Below are 19,966 nucleotides of genomic sequence, written 5' to 3'. Positions count from 1 at the left end.
TAAAACACAAAAATCTCCCCCCCTCCCCCGGCTGGGGTTAAGTGACTTGCCCAGGGTCACACAGCTAGGAAGTGTTAAGTGTCTGAGACCAGTTTTGAACTCAGGTCCTCCTGAATTCAAGGCTGGTGCTCTATCCACTGCGCCACCTAGCTGCCCCAAAACACAAAAATCTTAATGGAAAGAAAACATTTTAATAAATCTTAAATATGCACAATTTACCAAGTCAAATTAAGAAATTTTAGAGTTTTAAAAGTTTATAGATGTTAAAACATGTCTTACCTCTGCTTTCTCAATTTCTTTTTTTATTTCTGAAATAAATGATTCCCAGTGATCAATCTCTGATTCCAAATTAAGAGATGATGCAGAACCACTGAAAGAGTTTGAAAGTTTAGAATTAACATTCATTTTGGAAATTTGGAACAACATAGATAACTGAGTGTGTGTGTGTGTGTGTGTGTGTGTGTGTGTGTGTGTGTATAATTTCAGTTCCTAAGATGAATCAATCTGACCCAAATGGAATAATTTAAACAAATTTAAAGACCTTAATCACTAGAGACTTAAAAGATAATTTATTAATACTCTCTAAAAAGGAGTTGAAAGTTGCTAAATATCCTTGTCAAATATCAAACTTTATGGATAATTGTGATTTGTGGTAGAAAGACGAACCAAAAGGCTATTAATACAAGTATGATGTAATTGTGGTAGGATGGTATTAAAGGAGAAAAGGAAGCCTACACTAGAGAAGGTAAAATGAATAGGATTTGGCAACAGACTTCATTTAGGGATGAGAGAAGGGTTGAAGATAACATCTTCGTTGAAAGCCTGGATGAATGGGAGGAGGGCTACCTTCAATTACCTTCAATAATGAACAGAACAATTTGAAAGAGGGGAACCTTAGGGAGAAAAATAGTGAGTTCAGTTTTGGACATGCTGAATTTAAGATATCTACAAGACATCCTATTTGAGATGTCTATTGGATATTTTTACACAATTGGAGATTCCAGCCTAAAGATTAGAAGAGAGATAAGGACTGGAAATGTGGAATCAGAAATCATTAGTATAGAAATCATAATTACATCCATGAAAGTTGATGAGATCATCAAACAAAACAGTGAAGAGGGAGAAAAGAAAGGGGCCCAGAAGGACTGAAAATAGGATTCTAGGAGTGATAAGGATTAGATAGAAGGAGAATCAGAAGAGAATAATGTCATGAAAACGTGAAAGGAGAGAAAACAGGAAGAGGTCCATCAGTGTCAAAGACTTTAGAGAGTTCTGGAAGGATGAAGTCCAAGAGAAGGCAATTAAACTTGGAAATTAAGGCATCTCTGATAACTTTGGAAAGAGCAGTTTCAATTGAATGAAGAAGTCAGAAGAAGACTATACAATGTTTAGAAAAAAGTCAGAGTAAGGGAAGTGAAAGCACCAAATGCAACTAGCTTTCTCAAGAACTGAAAGTGGGGAGAATTATTATAGGCTAACAGTTATTAGGGATGGTTATCCAAGTGCGAGTCTTCTAAAGACGGAAGAGATACACACCTTAATGGATTATGTAGGCAGTCTGGAAGTAATCAGTGGAAAAGGAGAGAAGTGACAGAAAGAAGGGGACAGAGGGCAAAGCACAGAAGACAGGTTAAAATGAGATTACTATGCATGCGTAGAAGGATGTGCCTTGGCAAGGAGAACGACCACATCACCTTTATTGGGGATGGAGGCAGCTTCAAAGATAGAGCAGAAGGCATTTATCTGAGTAATTAATGTAAGATGAGGAAAAGAGGGGTCATTCCCAGAAAATGGCTTCAGTTTTTTTTTGAGTGGAATTTTAAGCCAGGTCCTTAGGTGAGGGAGTGTGGGAGAGAAAGATCCGGAAAGGACAGGGGCATCCATTGGAGTGAGTGGGGCAGGGAATTCATCAGAGGTGTGAAGGAGCATCCGGTCTTACTCAAGGGCCCAGGCAGTGCGCTTTTGTGACTTTGCAGCTTAGTCCGGCAACATGGTGGTAGGAGCAAAGGCAGCCGAGGGTTTGGACAGGATGATAGGACAAGGGAGCAAGAGTCCGCAGAGAAGACACCAATGGGTCAAATGCTATAGCACAATCAGGGTGGGGAAGCTGGCCTGGAAAATAACTGAAGGTATAGAGATGAGAGGTTGGGGTGAGGATAAATGATAGGGTTTGGAGTTTCAGAGCAGACGAGGTTATGAGATGCTGAAGGAATTTCAGAGTTCTTGAAAATGAAAGTGAGATCTCTGAAATGTTGAGACTTGTTGATGCCATTCTCAAGGCTATGACTATAGTTCTACGTGTAGCTGAAATAAGCCAGGTCACAGGAAATGAGTGAGGCACTGAGAAGTTAGGATCGCTGAAGAAACATTCATATGTATCCTCAAGTATCTTAGTGTGAGGGCGAGAGATGGAAACACTAGAAACATTTTAAGCCAGATGGAAAGATGGAATGTCCCAGAGGTTGAGAGAATTCTCCTCGAATTCTGACTGAGTGGCAAATATGGATTAAGAGAATTTCAAAGGAAGAAAGGTTACTGAGTGATGACATCTGTGGGAGAGTGTGGAAGAAGCAGTAGACAGAGTAGTACTCCAAGTCCCCTACCTCAACTAGTAAGGCTTATATAAGTAAAAAGTGCAATGGTATTGGAAAGAGTTGCCAGGGAAGTTGTGCCATCAGTAGGGAACCAGAACATGGAATGAGGGGGAAAGGAAAAAGATTTAAGAAGAAAGCTATTTTGTTAACAATGAAGAAGGCTTCCAGAAAGTATTCCAGAATGAAAAGTATGGGTATCTTTAGAATAGGGAACATTGTGGATTTGAGTTGAGGAGGAAAAAGAATAAGAGAAAAGGCAATGTGGGACAGAGAATGGGGTTCAAACAAGTAATTCTCTAAAGATACTACCAGTAAGAATAGTGAAGGACTGAAGGCCTTACTTTCTGCAAACACAGAAAACCGCAATAATTTTGTAGGGACTACACAGAATAAACAATGTATTTCTGCTACAACCAAGTAACTACTATCTATATTCAAACAGCAATTGTTCCCCCCACCTAGAAGAAAAGGCAGAAATGGAATTTAAGGAATTCTTGTCTATTTTTCAGATTATTAGGGAGGATGATGTCAAAAAAGAAAAACTTCAATGTGAGATATTTTAAAAACGGTTTTGAAGTGGCCAAAAATTTTTTTTTGACAAGCATCCAGTTGACACTGAAAGAATTTCACAGAGATGAAGGTCAAAAAAAGCACCACTATATACTTGGAGCTAACAAATATGAGGCTCCTCCTAAAGGAGAGGAAATTAATTATCCTTAAAGAAAGAAGCCCATATTTAAAAAAAAAAAAAAAAAAAAAAAAAAAAAAAAAAAAAAAAGACACACAGATGTTACTTGTAAAAAGATCAGTCAGGGTTAAAAGGAAAAAGTAATTGTGGTTGTTAATTTTATTCCATGGGGTAAAAACAGGGATACTGAGGCAATTATTTGTTAACCTGATAATCACAATAGATAGGTTTATTCTCTCTTTGAAAACATGCATCTAAGGTATAACCAAAACCTTCTCAAGATTAATCCAACTACAAGACTACTATTCACTATTAATGATTTGATATGAAAACAAATTACATTATAAGAAGGAAACTAAAAAGTATTGATTAAAATTTTGGGTAAAAACTGAAGAAATCAAGAGCATAAGACCTTCAGGATAATAAGGCAGTTTTTGGAAGTGAACAGCTGGTTAAGTAGACCATATCTGAGAACAGAATAATATATGAATTGTCATCAGCATTTATTGTCTGCTATATGCAAAAAAAGTAGTAGGAGCTAAGAATATAAAGAAAATAAAAATTAAAAAACAGTCCTTGACTTCAAAGGCATTACAATTTATTTTCTGGAATGCCTTGTTTATTTATCTTAAAACGATTAAAACTGAAAAAAGAATGGAGCAAAGGAAGGGAAGAAATTGATTATTGGTTACTTATACTCCTCAGAGTAGAGAACACAGAAAATATCTAAAAAGAGGGAGAAGAATAGTAGTAGAAATGTACAGAATTTATGGGGAAAAACTGTAAAAGAAAAAGCAATAAAATCAGTGGCCTCAGGTATCTATATGCCACAAAGTATGAATAACAACTTAAAATAGAAATGTTAACACAGTGTTTTTTTACTTCCAATGGGACTTGGTGGGATGAGACTTATAATTAGAATATGGATAGCAAAAGGTAACTATTCAAAAGGAAAGGAGCAGACAAACTACACAGTACCTGTAGTTATAATACTAATTTATCTATGTTCCTTTTACTACTAATGTTTAAAATATTGACTAATTAATTTCAGAGTTATTAAAATAAAGAGTTAAAAAGTTAGAAATAAAAATCAATGATTGCATATGGAACATGGTAGAAAGGCTAAAGCTTACTGATTTATTGTCTAGACAATGAGACTATTGATAACTCACCAGATTTCCCAAGTCAATCTTATTTTTCACATGGTAAGCATTAAGCATTATAAATCAAAGATATAATTCACTGCACAAAAATTCAACAAAGAAAATAATTCATTAAAATTTAGAACTGGGCAAGTATAAAATAAAGACACCAGGAGACAGCAAGAAACAAACAAAAAAAAAGTCAAAAGAATGGAAATATAAAAGAAAATGTGAAATACCTCATTGGAAAAAACATTGATCTGGAAAACAGATAGAGGAGAGATAATTTAAGAATTACAAAGCTATCTGAAAGCCATGACCAAAGAAAGAGCCTACAAATTATCTTTTAAGAAATTATCAAGGAAAATTGTCCTGATATATTAGACCTCCTAATAAAATCCCCAAAATGAAAACTACAGAAATATGATAGCCAAATTCCAGAGCTCTCAGGTTTAAGAGAAAATACCTCAAGTAACCAGAAAGAAAAATTCAAATACAGTGGATCACATTCAGGATTACATAAGATTTAGCAGCTTCTATTAAGTTAAAGGAGCTGTGGGCTTGAAATATGAAATTCTGGAATATAAAAGGATTAGGATTACAATCAAGAATAATTTACCCAGCAAAACAGGTGTATAATCCTTCAGGGGCAAAAATGGATATTTAATGAATAGAGGACTTTCAAGATTCCTGACGAAAATACCAGAGCTGACTGTAAGAAATGACCAGCAGGAGGAATACAGAGAGGCTTGGAGAGACTTAAATCAACTGTTGCTGAGTGAAATGAGCAGAACCAGAAGATCACTATACACTTCAACAACAATACTGTATGAGGATGTATTCTGATGGAAGTGGAAATCTTCAACATAAAGAAGATCCAACTCACTTCCAGTTGATAAATGATGGACAGAAATAACTACACCCAGAGAAGGAACACTGGGAAGCGAATGTAAATTGTTAGCACTACTGTCTATCTACCCAGGTTACTTATACCTTTGGAAGCTAATAATTAATGTGCAAAAAGAAAATGGTATTTACACACATATATTGTATCTAGGTTATATTGTAACACATGTAAAATGTATGGGATTACCTGCCATCGGGGGGAGGGAGTGGATAATTTGGAAAAATGAATAAAAAAAAAAAGAAAATACCAGAGCTGAATAGAAGATATGACATTCATACTAAAAGGGCAAACATGAATAGCCACAAGAAACTCAATAAAGTTTATATTCCCATGTGGGAAAACAATATATGTAATTTCTAAGAATTTCATCATTATTAAGACAGAAGGAGTACACAAGGGCTGAGAGTATGTGTAAGAATCAATTATGTTGGGTTGATCTCAAGAAAAAGAGTGGTAGTAGTGATAAAGAGATGCACTGGAAGAAAAGGGGAAGGGAGAGGTAGAATTGGAAAAATGTTCTCACATAAAGAGGTTTGTAAAGAATAGCTGGTATAGTGACAAGGAGAATGAGAGGGAAATATCTGAACTTCACTGACATTAGAACTGGTTCAAAGAGGAAAGAACACATACACACACAGAGGATGGGTACAGAAAACTATTTTACGCAACAGAAAAATAAGAGGGGAAGGGGGAAGATGACAAAGGGAGAGTGGATTAAGGGAGAGAGTAGTTAGAAGTTTAAAAAAAATTTTGAGGAGGACCAGGATTAAAAGAGAAAGGGAAGGATAAACAAAATAGGAATCCTTACTTGGAATAGGATGAGTTTACCCATGAAAGAGGTAGACAGAATGGATTAGGAGCCAGAATTTAACAATATGTTGTTTACAAGAGACACACTTCAAACAGAAAGACACACACAGAATTAAATTAAAGGCTGAAGCATAACCTGTTATGTTTTGGCTTAAGTAAAAGAACAATCATGAACTGGGACAAAACAAAAGCAAAAATAGACCTAAATCTATAGAGATAAAAAGGTAAACTATGTTTTACTAGAAGGTACTACAGACAACGGAGTAATACAAAAAATTTTAACAGTAAATTTCTTTGATAAAGGTCTCATTTCTCAAAAATATGAGGAACTGACTCAACTAATAAAACTAGGAGCCATTCTTAAATTTGATAAATGGTCAAAGGATATGAAGTGGTAGTTTTCAAAAGACATCAAAGTTATTTATAGTTATATGAAAAAATGCTCTAAATCCCTATTGACTAAAGAAATGAAAATTAAAACTGCTTTGGCATACTACTATATACCATCAGAAATAGCAAATGCCTGAGAGGATGAGGAAAAATAAATACACTGATAAATTGTTGATGGAGCTGTGAATTGGTTCAACTATTCTAGAGAACTATGCTCAAAGGGCTCTAAAACTCTGCATACCCTCTGATTCAGCAATTATACTACTAAGTCTGTATCTCAAAGAGATCAGAGAAAAAGAAAAGTTCCTGTATATACAAAAAAATTTATGGCAGTTCTTTTTGTGGTGGTAAAGAATTGGAAATGGAGGGGATACCCATTAATTGTAGGATGGTTTAACAAACTGTGGCATATATTATGAAGGAATACTATTGCATTATAAGAAAGGACAAAAGTACTGGTTTCAGAAAAAAAATATGGCAAGACCCTATAAATTGAAGTAAAGTGAAGTGAGAAAAACTGGTGGATTATTGTGCACAGTAACAGCAATGTTGTAATGATAATCAACTGGGAAAGACTTTGCTATTCTGATAAATACAATGATCCAAGACAATTCTAAAGCACTAATGATTAAAAAAAAATGCTCTTCAATTCTGGAGAGAATTGAGGAACTCTTAAGTACAAATCTTTCTTTTTTTGTCATATGGTTAATATGGAAATATGGTTTGCATTATTTCACATGTATAATTAACTGTTATTGTTATCATTTTGCTCACCTTAGTGGGTAAAGGAGGTATGGGAAGACACGAGAGGCAATTTAGAATACAAAATTTAAACAGAAAAGAAAGTAAAAAATAATTAAATTTAATAGAAGGATGAACATTATTTTAGCATCTTACTGATGGCCTTATAGTTACTAGTCTAGACACATAAAGGTCACATCTGCATTTGTAATATTTGCCCTATCATATTTTAATAAGCTGAAGGACAATCTTTCTCCCAAATGTCAAAAACAAAATAACTTCAATGAGTTAGATCTCCAATTTTTCAATCTTGCTTTCACTGATAAAATGACATGCAAAAAAAGTTTTAAAAGTCATGTAATACCTGTTCATTAACTTTAGATTCTTAACATACATTTCTGCTTTTGATGCAGTGGTCTGTAGTTTATTCACATCAGTAGTCTTCCAATTTTCAAGTATAGACACCTAAAATTGGAGAAATTTCAAACACCTTAAAAAATTAAATTTTCATATTACAGATTTCTTTTATAAATATTTTAGATTCATAATTTTTAGCTCTATCTCAACTTCAGCCAGATGAGTGTTCAATGGAATATCTTGGCTTGTAGACATTTATAAAGATGAACACAGGAATATGGAAACTTTTTGAGACTAAAATATCTAAAATTTAGGCAGACATGGAAATAAATACTTTCTATAAATAAATATAACAAAGTCCTGGGGAGAATGAAAAAGTTACTTTTTTTTAAATGAAAGGACCGTAGTAGGCCAAAGAAATTCATTTCCTCCTTCTGATATTATATACTATGGAGAAGTTAAATTTCAGGAAAATGCTTTTTCTAAACTCCTGTTTTCCTGGATAGCAATTTTATGGCTTATCCCAGGTCAGGGAAATGTGTGGGAAGGAGTCATGGATGAAGTGGTTTTTTGTTTTTTTGTTGGTTTTTTTTGAAGGATCTTTCCCCAGTTTTTTAAAGGAGAAAAAAGCTTGTCCTGCATAAAATCTACATATGTATATAAGCACATACACATATACATATATGTATCTTTCTATTCACACATACATATGTGTGTGTATGAATGTGATATTAAAATTTCTTTCTCTCTCTCTCTCTCTCTCTTTTTTTTTTTTTTTTTTAAACAGATTTACCCTATTACATAGTTTATGGATAGGTAGAAATAAATAAAATGAGGACAGACATAAGTCTATGTCATTACTGGTTGGTATTTTATTCTATATCCAGTAGGGGTGGCAAAAGAGGTTTGGAGGTAGCCTGAGTTGGAAAGTTTTATTTGCTGTTTTAAAATTCAAGAATGTTGCAATTCAAATTTAACAGGGCCAATTTCATCCTTAGCAGAAATCTGCTTCCATTATGAAGTAATCATCAGGCTCCAATAATGAAAAGTTATATAGTGGAGTCATGATCAAATACAAAGGGGTAAAACCTTTACAGATTTAGAAATGGAAAGGCTTTCTACTCATTTTAGAGATGAAGAAATAGGCTCAGAAAGAGAAAATAATTTGCTCAAGTGGCACAAGTAGAATTTGAACACAGGTACTTTCGACTCCAAATCTGAGTCTTTTCCTTTGTGCCACAATGCCTTCAATTCAGAGGAATCAGAGCCAACAAAAGGCTGCCTTCTGATACTTAACAGTTTGATTTTAAGTGTTGTGAAATGTGCCCCAAATGTAACTCATCTAAGTTCCTCTATACTAAAAGGAGATATATATATATATATATATATATATATACCATCAATGAATGAAGCCAATAATATCAAAAGGTACCTCCTGAACTATCATACTTTTTTTTATGCATACATATTTATACAGTTATCTTGCTGCACAAGAAAAATAGGATTTAGAAAGAAGGTAAAAATAACCTGAGAAGGAAAACAAAAATGCAAGCAGACAATAACAGAAAGAGTGGAAAAGCTATGTTGTGGTCCATACTCATTTCCCATAGTTCTTTCGCTGGGTGTAGCTGGTTCTCTTCATTACTGAACAATGGGAACTGATTTGGATCATCCTATTGTTGAAGAGAGCCACGACTGTCATACACTTTTGAAAAGTATCTACTTCATCTATCTCAACATGCCATGAAAAAACCAATAACATTAGACTCACCTCTGCAGCCACAGCTCTTTTAATAGTTTCCTGATAATTCTCTTTTCCCTTTTTAATAAGTTCCTCCATTTTCAATTTTTCATTTGCAAATTTATTACTATGAACAATTAAAAAAAGTTGAAATATTTTAAGCTAGTGAGATACTGCATACAGGTTTATTTTTGTTATAAAGAAATTAATTACATCTCTTATAGTAGCAAGGATTTAAATCTTTGTTATATAACAATCGGAGTGAACATTTAATAAAATAATAGGCAACAATTCATTGAGGCTGGGGAATAGGTATAAAGAGGGAATGTTTGCATCTTAGCCAATTAAATCCTTTAACTAATTAATTAATTGACTGATTGATTATTAATTTATTTATTAAATACTTAATTTGTACAATAGAATACAAAGATAGGTAACAAATAGTCCCTCTTCTCAAGGAACTCACAATCTAAAGGAAAAACAAACATGAAAATAACTAGGTACGCTTAAGATATATATAGATAGCTATATATCTATATGTACATATAGATATAAAGATATCTATATGTATATATAGATATATAGATATATAAAAGATATATATCTATATCTATCTATCTATATATGTAAAAGATAGAAGGTAACCTCAGCAGGAAAGTAATCATTGCAGCACCAGATGACCAAGTAAAATACAGATATTATTCTAGGCATACAAATATTTTAAAAAACTGACCTGATTTTGAGAAATTCATCCAAGTGTGATGCATACTGTTGATCCTTTTCTTCATTATTTCTTGTATATCTATGAGAAACAATCAAGAAATTTAGTTGAACCTAGAGGTCAAAAAAAACTTTGAGGTTTTTCAGCTTGGGAAGGAGAAGGAAAAGAAATTATAAGCCTTAGTTTTTCTAAATTTTAACTGAAAACACAGATATCAGATCAAATAATACAATTTATATCAACAGTATGAATAATCACATCACAAATAGATCAAAAGACTCAAGTCATGGTATAATGTACAAAAACTTCTCTCTATTTTATAACGAAGAAACACCACCAACTTTATCTTTATCCTAAGATCCATATATCATGGTAATTTTACAGTATTTCAATATTAAAATAAAATAAAATATAAAAATCAAAGATAGCTATACTTGCTATATAGGCATTAATTAATCAAACTGGCTTTTCTGATGTTTCTTATATACTACACCCTTCCCTGCTGCCCTACTCTTTACACTGGCTATTGTTCCCCATGACTGGACTATAATATCTTCTTACTAATAATCCCTTTCAAAATTCTTAGATACATTAAAAACTCAGCTGGAAGCACATTTTACACCAATTAGTCAACATAATTTATTAAACAATTACTATGAGCTAGAGATACAAAGACAAAAAATAAAAAATGAAACAATTCCTGTTTTCAAGAATCTCCTTGTCAGGAGATACATGTTTCTTTCTATCCATAATAAAATATGTATGCATACATATATGCACATATATGTAGATTTAAAATAACTAGATTTCATGTGAACAAATAATATGCATTAAGCTAGAATTAACCTTACATTTCCCAATTTTCTTCAGGACTATGGAAATCACTTCTATTTCCTTTACAAATTGGTTTGGGACTACATGCTTATACATAAGCTAGTTATTTGAGTCAGACATTTTTGAAAAAGTTAAACTGTAATTGTATAATGAGTCTGGAAAGATGCATGAATTGTAGTTTTTCCTTAATGAAGTAGGAAGTTGGGGAAGGATTCTGGGAATATCACATAGAAAGGCTGGTAAATTTTTTCAAGCTCTCAGGATTTCCCCCACAGATAGAACAAATTTGCATCTTTGGGCAAGCATAGACAGGTGAAAAATCGAAAGGACTTAGGCCCCTCAAATCAAACCCCAAAAGACCTGAAGGGGATGGAGATTAACCTGCCTGAAGTGCAAACACCTCCAGGCTGGCTATAAAGGGACACTGGATGAGGACCCCTTGGGCTGGTTGAGTGTAGCTAGGAAACCACAGGAACTTTCACTCCAGGACGGTTTGGAGGTGAGCCTCAGCTGATTAGGAACATGCAGCCCTACACAAGAAGGAACCAGCTCAATAACCAGTGTAGAAGCAATGGTGGAGGGACTTACACTTTTAGGAGTGTAGAGCTTTTGGTTTGGGGTTCCTAGTGAAAGGAGAGCTGAAGGGAAGTTTGAGGTACTATCCCCACTCCAAGATTAGAAGTGCTTACACTAGTACCTCTTATTAAAAAAACAAAAAACAAAAAAAACAAAACAAAAAAAAAAACCCAGCAAAGAATAAAAAAACCCAGCATTGGAACAGGGAAGATCAGGGTTCATCTTCAGAGGAGGATACTTTAGTTAAAAAAAAAAAAAAAAAGCTTCTAGTAATGTAAAATGGCTCCTTGCCCAGAGAGAATTTATAGAACTCAAAAAAGAATTTAAAAAAATCAAATGAGACATTGAAAAAACTAAAAAAACAAAAAAATCCAAGAAAAACAAGATTATGAAAAAAAAAGTTAACCAACTAAAAAAGGAGGTACAGTATAGTAGAACCATAAAAAGATCAAAGAGACAAACATCTATATATATATATAAAAATATTTATAGTGCTTATTTTTATAGTAGCAGTCTCAGAGATGAAAATAATTCTTTGAAAATTTGAAATGGACAAAGGGAAGCCAGTGAAGCTATGAGAGACCAAGAAATAACAAAACAGATTATAAAGTGTAATGTTCGGGCTAGCTTTCTTGAGGTCTTCTGGCAGCCTTGGTCTCAGCAGGATAGACACAAAGTGAATGGACAAGAATAGAGTCTAGAGTCTTTAATATCTCCTTCACATCTCCTTTACAGCCTATCTGTCACAGTCTGACCCAGGCTTAATCTTAGTGGAGGAGTGCAGGAGGCAGGAGAGACACCAGGAGAATAGTCAAGGATGGAATGTCTCATTTCCAGTCATTCTGAGTCCTTAAATACCTTGATATGATTATATCACTACAGCACCTTATAGAACTAGAGAATCATTACATCACCATATTAAGTACTAAGTATATGTGAACTAGAGAACTATCATCTCATTAATTCCACTGAGTTAACACCTTGTTGTAAGTATCCTTGTTTCATGTATACTTCTCCAGGGTTCTGGCCTTCTACAATAAAGAATGAGAAAATAGAACAGAATGTGAAACATAAGAAAAATGATAGATTTAGAGAATAGAACAGAAGAGAAAATATAAGAATAATTGGATTGCCACAAAGTTGTGACCAAAAAGAGAACCTTGACACAATAATGCAGGAAATAATACAAGAAAATTGTACTGAAGTGATAGAATATGAAGAGAAAATAGAAATAGAAAAAATCCATTGATCACTACCTCAAAGAGATCTTTTTGTAGAAAACATATAGGAATATTACTGCAAAATTTCAAAACTCCTAGATCAAAGAGAAAATTTTGCAAGAAACAAGGAAAAACAATTCAAATATGCTGGAACTACAATTAGAATTGTGCAGAACTTATCATCAGCCACAATAAAAGAATAGAATCATATCCACTGACAATCAAAAGAAGTAGAACTGCAGCCAAAAATATCACATCCAGCAAAATTATTTATAATTTTGAATGAGAAAAAAAATGGACTTTCAATGAATTTGCAGATTTTCAGGACTTTTTTTCTTTTTTAATCAACCAAACCTGAACTTAACAGAAAATTTAACATATAAAAGCCAATATTAAAGATCAATTTTAAAGAACTTAACACGGACAAATTTTTTTTTTTAAACATGGGAAATGTATACTATATGTTTAAGATTCATATCAACATTAGAATAGCTCAAAAGAAAGATTGGCAGAATAAAGGTAAAAAAATAGTAGTCATGTTATACAAATGAGGTGCAGAAAAACAGACACAAGAGCATTAGAGAGGGGAGGAAGTTCGTGTTCTAAAAACCTACTCACACTGGAAATGGGTTAAACAGGCAATATATATCATAAAGGATATAGCATCCTCCAAAATGTATAAAGAAATAAGGAGAGAAGGATGAGTGTATGGAGAATGAAAGGGTGAGGGAAAAAGACGAGAGGGATCTTTGGATGGGGTGACATTAAGTAATTGCAAGGCAAGTTCTGGAGCAGAATTTAATTAGAGTCAGCAGGGATAGGAAAGACGTGTGTGAGTGTATGTGGGTATATGTGTGTGTGTATCTGTGCATGTGTATGTATGTATGTACATGTAGGGGTAGGGGTGGGGATGAAAAGAGGAAAAAAGAATGAAGTAAATAAGGGGCACAGCAGAGAATCAAAGAACAATTTACGAGATTGTAAAGAAAATATTGACGCTCATGAATATAATTTCATATATATATATATATATATATATATATATATATATATATATATATATATATATATATATATATATATATATATATATATGAAAAAAAATTTTTTTCTTGATCTGGTAATTTGTTATTATATATTTTGAATCCTCCCTGATGTTCTATTGGGCACAGTGTTTTGTTTTGTATTCCTTTTCTGTTTTTCTTTTTTTCTTGATGTTTTTTCAAATAAAATAAAATTTTAAAGAAGTAGAAAGTGCATTAAATACAGGAGTAATACATTCAGATCAACATAAGGAAAATGACTGTGGCAGTTGTGAACAAAGATTTGAGGCAGGGAGACAAATAAGGAGGTCATTCCAATTGTCTAGATGAGAGGTAATGGAAGGCTAAGGTAAGGTATAAGAGAAAAGAGAAGGTGGTATATATGAAAAGTACTAGGAAAGTAGAAATGGCCAGATTTAGCCAATAACTGGATATGTGGAATAAGTGTGAATGAGAAGTTAAAGGTGACTAAGTCTTAATATGGGAGATTGGAAGAATGATGGTACCCTCAATAGAAACAGAGAGGTTACCAGGAAGATGGATGAATTCTATGGGAAAAAGATAATAAGCTCTATTTTGGACATATTGAGTTGAGACTGGTGTTCAGGATGAGGGTTGAACATAATAGAGCCATCTGCAAAAAGATAACAATGAAATCCTTGATAGGTGAACAGGTCACTAAATTAGGAGAATATAGAAAGGGAAGAGGGCAAAGGACATGAAACCTTTGCTGAACAGGGGATAAACTAATGATACTTTCTTCTTCTCAAGCTCCATCCTCTCCATCTCCAGGAGGCCAATTACTTACTTTTTGTTTTGCATAAATTTACGTACTCACAGAATACATTGTCTCCCTCAAAAAGTATAAACTCTTAGAAGGCAAGGATTTACTTTTTAAAATAAAGGTTTATATAATGGTTACCTCCTTAGCAGAGAGATGATGAATAAAAGGCATACAGACATATACTTTTGAATATAGCCACTACATGGATTACTTTTGCTTGACATTTCTTATGTTTAAAGTCCTCCCCTCCCTTCCTCTCAGTTTTTAATGATGAAAATGGAGAAAGCAACAGTGATGCTCTCCAAAAGGAATACTATCTAAGAAAATGTACAGTAGAACCATAGAGCAAAGAGACATCCTTCCTATATGTATAAAAATATGTATAGTACTTATTTTTATGGTAGCAAAGTAATGGAAACTAAAAGAGTACCCATCAAAAGTAGAATGCTTAAACAATAGTCTACAAATGCAATGGAATACTATTGTGCTAAAAGAAATGAAAAACAAACAACAGTATCATTATGATTTCAATTATTTTTCTGATTTGGTTCACTTTACATGGCATCAATTCATAGAAATCTACTCAACTTTCTTAGAAACTATTTTTCATCATTTCTGGGGTTTCACCAACATGCTACATTTTGACACATCCTGGCTAGGTACCTGACTAATTACTAAATGAGATTGATGTAGACGGTGTGATTTTTGCAGGGCCAGTTTTATGCTTAATTGGAGTAGCTCGTCATTTTATGTTACATGACTGGAAGGGGCACAGATAAGGTCTGCTTATCTTTAAAACAAACCCCTACAATATATCTAGTATATTACATCATGACAAATCCTTTGTACTTCTTTAGTTAAAATCTCTCTCTGGGAATAACTCAACAGCTCAGTGAGCAGAATAGAGGACCAGAGCTCAAATCTAGCCTCAGACACTTATTAGTTGTGTGAACCTAGGCAAGTCACTTAATTCTGCTGGCCTCATCTATAAAATAAGCTGGAGTAGAAAATGGTAAATCATTCCTGTATCTTTGTCAGAAAAAACCTTGTCACAAGGAGTTAGACATGACTGAAACAACTAAACAACAAAACCATTAGTATTAACTCCTTTCCATTATGAATCTATCCATGGATATGGATATAGATATGATACATACATGCCAAGTTCTTATAACAGAGAAATAGGTTCCTGTCAGATGCCACACCAGAGTGTGTGTGAAAAAGGGAGGTTGGAGATGGGTATAAACAAACGACATGGGAAAGAAGGGTAGACAGAAAATTCTGAAGATAAACGATCAACTTCACAATTTTGTTTAGGGGTAATCTAGGATATATTGTGTTCCTTAAACTATAATACACAAATTTTTTTAGGACACAAGAAAAAAGTAACAAATACATCTATGGATATGTATTTAAGAAATGAAAATTTTTAAGACTTTAAATTTGAAGATCTTAGAAGTTACCTAGTCCTATTCTTCATTATGCAGATGAGCAAAGAGAGGTTTGCCCAAAGCCAAACAGGTTAAGTGGCAGAAGAACCAGGATGAGGAATCCAGAGTAGATCACCAAGTTGTACAAAACAGCAAAGCTAGGATTAGAATCCAGGCCTTCAGATTTCCAGTTTATTGTTCTTTCCATTATACCTAACTTCCTCTCTAGAAATGATAATCAAGTTCATTCTTTTCCATATTTAGTGTTTAAATTAGATATAAAATTTAAAAGATTTTTTTTCAGAGTTTTACATGAAATAGTGATGATGAAAATGAGTCTATATATTTGGAGATTTCATTCAGCTTAATTTACAAATTGTAATTAGAACTGTTAAAATTATGTATGTACTTTTCTTTTAAATAATACCAATGAATATATGGTAACTTTTTAATTTTGCTACTTACATTTCATGAGTATCGTTAAGCTTTTTAACTTTATTTCTTAAAGTTTTCAATTTTTCTTGACTTTCCTTTTTTTCTTGTTGCCACTTTTTCATTTCTATTTCCAAATCTTGATGGAACCAATTCAATTCAGTCTTGGAAATCTATGATTAAAAATTAAATTAATGATAAAGTTGATTTAAACAATAATATTTGACAATACTAAAGAAGACATTTGATTTACATAAACTTAAAAACTGACTTGTACAATTTTCTTCTACTATATACTATAAAACTTCATTAATTTGGACTATCCTATTAAGGAAATAGTGATCACTGAAAAGGATGAATTGAATATTCCTTTTATTTAGAAAAATCTTAATAAATATAATTTTAAAAGGGCGTAGGAGAAATAGTAAATACACTAACATATTTTATCATTAGAGATACTATTAAATAAAAATCTCATAAAAGGGAATTTTTGTTATTAGCAAATAAATACTGGTAATTCACTTAAAACTTACATAAGGTGATCTACGGAAAGGCAAAGAGCACAAGTTCAATTTTCCTTTTTAAAAAATGTAACTATTAACAAAAGTAAAATAAACAATTTAACATACAAATGGATTGTATTCCAACATTTTTATTTATAAGTTAGTTGGGTGTACTGATTAAACTTCCAGAATACAAATTATCAGCTCAAATTTTGTCTCCTGAGAAAAGGTACCCAAGTTGTTATGTGTGGCAAGAAAGAGAAGTAGAAAGGAGAAGTTTTCTTCCCTTTTGCTGTCCCTGAAGAATGCTTTTGGCATTCTCTCCTCTCTCCATCCCTTCCCTTCTAGTATCTCCTTTGTACTTCCTGCTATCTTTTTATCCTCGACTCTAGAACCCACTATTTCAGTTTGCACAAGTTACATGTTATAGAACCCCTACTCTGGCCTGGACCTTTATGATATAAAATGCTCCAGCACTATTAACTTATGCTTTTCCCTTAACTAAAACATCAATTCATACAATAAAGCTAATATCAGCTAGATATAAGAAAAACTCTTGATTAAATGGGTTCAGACTAAAGTACAGAATCATTTCTTATTTTGTTTAAAAGAGAAGCTTAAAGATAAATACTACTAAAATTCCCTATGACTGAATAGGACCTTTGCTCCCAATAAGCACTTGAGTGACTAAGGCTGTCAAAACAAGAATGTTTCTTACCATGGCTTTTCCTTTAGACACAGATATGCTCCTAGATAGAGAAGTATGATTACTCACTTGGATTATTCACTAAGATTATGAGCTTATTCAAGACAATTGAAGCTCTTTAAGGTTTAATGAATTCTACTCCAGAAAACAATTGAATGGATAGCTGGATACTAAGCCTCAATAAACAAGAAAATATGATAGTCAAAGTTTCTTAGGAACTCTTTTTGGTGCTCTAACTAATCTGTCTAAGCTTGTTTATTCTTGTTTTTAGAATCATTCTACCAGTGTTAATTTGGTTCTTGGTTTTTTTTCCTTAAAATTTTATTTACTTTATTTTCTCAACTTCTTTAGGGCCAAGAATCATGCTTTTAAACTGCTACTGGTGGCATATTATTTATAAGTAAAGTATTGAGAGATTAAAAAAAAATCGATATTCTAAAAATTGCATGGAGATATAGATAATTACAGTTATCTTAGATGGTAAAATTACCTTATTTTCTTCTATTGTTCTTTTCAGTTTTTCTTCCACCTCTCTGGTTTCCTCCGTACTTCTGCATTTTAACTGTTCATATTTTTCCCTTGCTTCTTTAAGTTGTTCTTGTAACACTTGATGTTCCTTTTCCATTCGTAAAATATCACCCTATAATTAATTACAGAATTACATAAACATCCCCAGCATGATGAATTCTAGAGTTGTATAATTAAAGGATACCTATTCCATTCTAATTAATCCTCATAACTGGAGGTAACTTAGCTAGTTGAATTTCAGCAAATTTAGCTGGTTAGAGTCTTGGCAACTAGTTTTCTTCTAGAACAGAAGTGGTCCAGTATTATTTTGTTCTGTTGATTCCTACAGTCAAGTACATTCAGTTTACTTATGGATGTTTTAAAATAACTTGAGAGATGGAAACATATAGAAACTACAACAATGAGTTGTATAACCCTAACTTTTGTTACTTACAATTTTATAATTTGTAAAGCTGAAGTAAATAATGAAAGAATAATGTTGTTTTAGAAAATTCATTGTCCACATATTGGATTTAACACATATTGGACTATTTGCCATCTAGGGTTAGAGGGGAAAAATTGGAACACAAAGATTTTGCAAGGGCTAATGTTAAAGAATTGTCCACTTATATGTTTTGAAAAATAAAAAGCTTTAATAAAGAAAAAAAAGAAAGAAAATTGTCTAATTATTCAGTGTCTAGGAGAATTTAGTTCCTTTTATTTATTAGTTCTAGCAAAATATCTATGTAAAAAAAAAATAACCCTAAGAAATTTGCCTTTAAAATGTGTATTGTAATTTAAATCAAGGCAACTACCATGCCTTATCTAATTTTAAAAAATCTATCTCAATGAAACACAATGCTTTGTATCTAATAAATGTGTAATTCTTCATTTAACATTAACAATAAGAACAAGTTATTTGTGGGGTTTATGTTCAAAAAGATATTATTCAGTAAAAATACATTTTATGTGTAAAGAGTTTTGTCACTTGCCAAATACACAAAACAAATGCTTTCTAAAAATTCCTATAACTAAATGAAAAAAAATCTCACTTTTTTCATATCCAAGTAGCATTAATCACTGAACTCTATTATCACTAAGGGGAAAATGCAACGCAGACAGAATCAAATTAAAACACTAACAAAGGTCCCTCATTTTCCTCATTAATTTTTATGCTATCTTCTTAAAAGGAAATATGAAGAGCTATAAATTCTTTATCAACATGCTTGTATCTGATTATTTCCCATGCAAAAAATTAGATTGTAAAATCTTATCAAAATTCAAAATTATCCTTTTTTAACATACTGAAGTTGTTACTTCATTATTAAAAATAATAGATATCTAGATCAATACAGTAATATTAGGACCTCCTTTTCTTTATAAACACAAAATTTTTTATTTTAGCACAATTTGGACTTACTTGTTGTGTTTCAAATGGACCAAAAGGTAGTGTATTAACCTCCTGATGCATTAAGTCATTTTTTACCTGTTGCACAACACAAACATCAGTTATTTAAAAATTATTCAAAATGAGATTATTTATCTCAAATTAATAAGGTATAATAAAGTAATTTCCAATATAAGAATTTCCCCTGAATCAGTCGGTGAACAATAATGGAAAAAACTTGGATGTTAATCTAAGAAAGACTTACATTGATTACTTTCAGTATAAATATAATTTGGGGGGTAGAAATTTAGTTTGTGATGCTTTTCAAAGTTGTCCAATGTTTAACTTAGGGCATTATTATTATTATTATTTTTTGGTTTAATTTCCATAGATTAATGTTGTTAAAAGCAATTTAAACATTGTAACTAGGAAAAGAGAGGCAACATGATGTGG

At 32.5% G+C, this 19,966-nt stretch overlaps 1 protein-coding gene across 8 annotated transcripts in view; it reads right to left on the bottom strand.

The window, feature by feature from the left end:
- Positions 1 to 19,966, bottom strand: part of TTC3 (tetratricopeptide repeat domain 3) — a 162,362-nt gene that overhangs the window by 20,309 nt on the left and 122,087 nt on the right. For all 8 annotated transcript variants that reach the window (XR_012488006.1, XR_012488005.1, XM_074300641.1 and 5 more), the window contains 7 exons: positions 19,547 to 19,612; positions 18,110 to 18,259; positions 16,444 to 16,583; positions 10,104 to 10,172; positions 9,401 to 9,497; positions 7,637 to 7,737; positions 280 to 370 (listed from right to left, as the gene is read on the bottom strand). Coding sequence is in view for 6 of the 8 variants with exons in the window: in XM_074300641.1 (XP_074156742.1) it covers positions 280 to 370; positions 7,637 to 7,737; positions 9,401 to 9,497; positions 10,104 to 10,172; positions 16,444 to 16,583; positions 18,110 to 18,259; positions 19,547 to 19,612 (714 nt within the window). In the remaining 2 variants the exon portion in view is untranslated. The remainder of the gene's footprint in view (positions 1 to 279; positions 371 to 7,636; positions 7,738 to 9,400; positions 9,498 to 10,103; positions 10,173 to 16,443; positions 16,584 to 18,109; positions 18,260 to 19,546; positions 19,613 to 19,966) is intronic.

The sequence above is a fragment of the Sminthopsis crassicaudata genome, chromosome 3, assembly GCF_048593235.1.
Source record: "Sminthopsis crassicaudata isolate SCR6 chromosome 3, ASM4859323v1, whole genome shotgun sequence".
NCBI lineage: Eukaryota > Metazoa > Chordata > Mammalia > Dasyuromorphia > Dasyuridae > Sminthopsis > Sminthopsis crassicaudata.
This window is presented reverse-complemented; position numbering and strand designations above follow the sequence as displayed.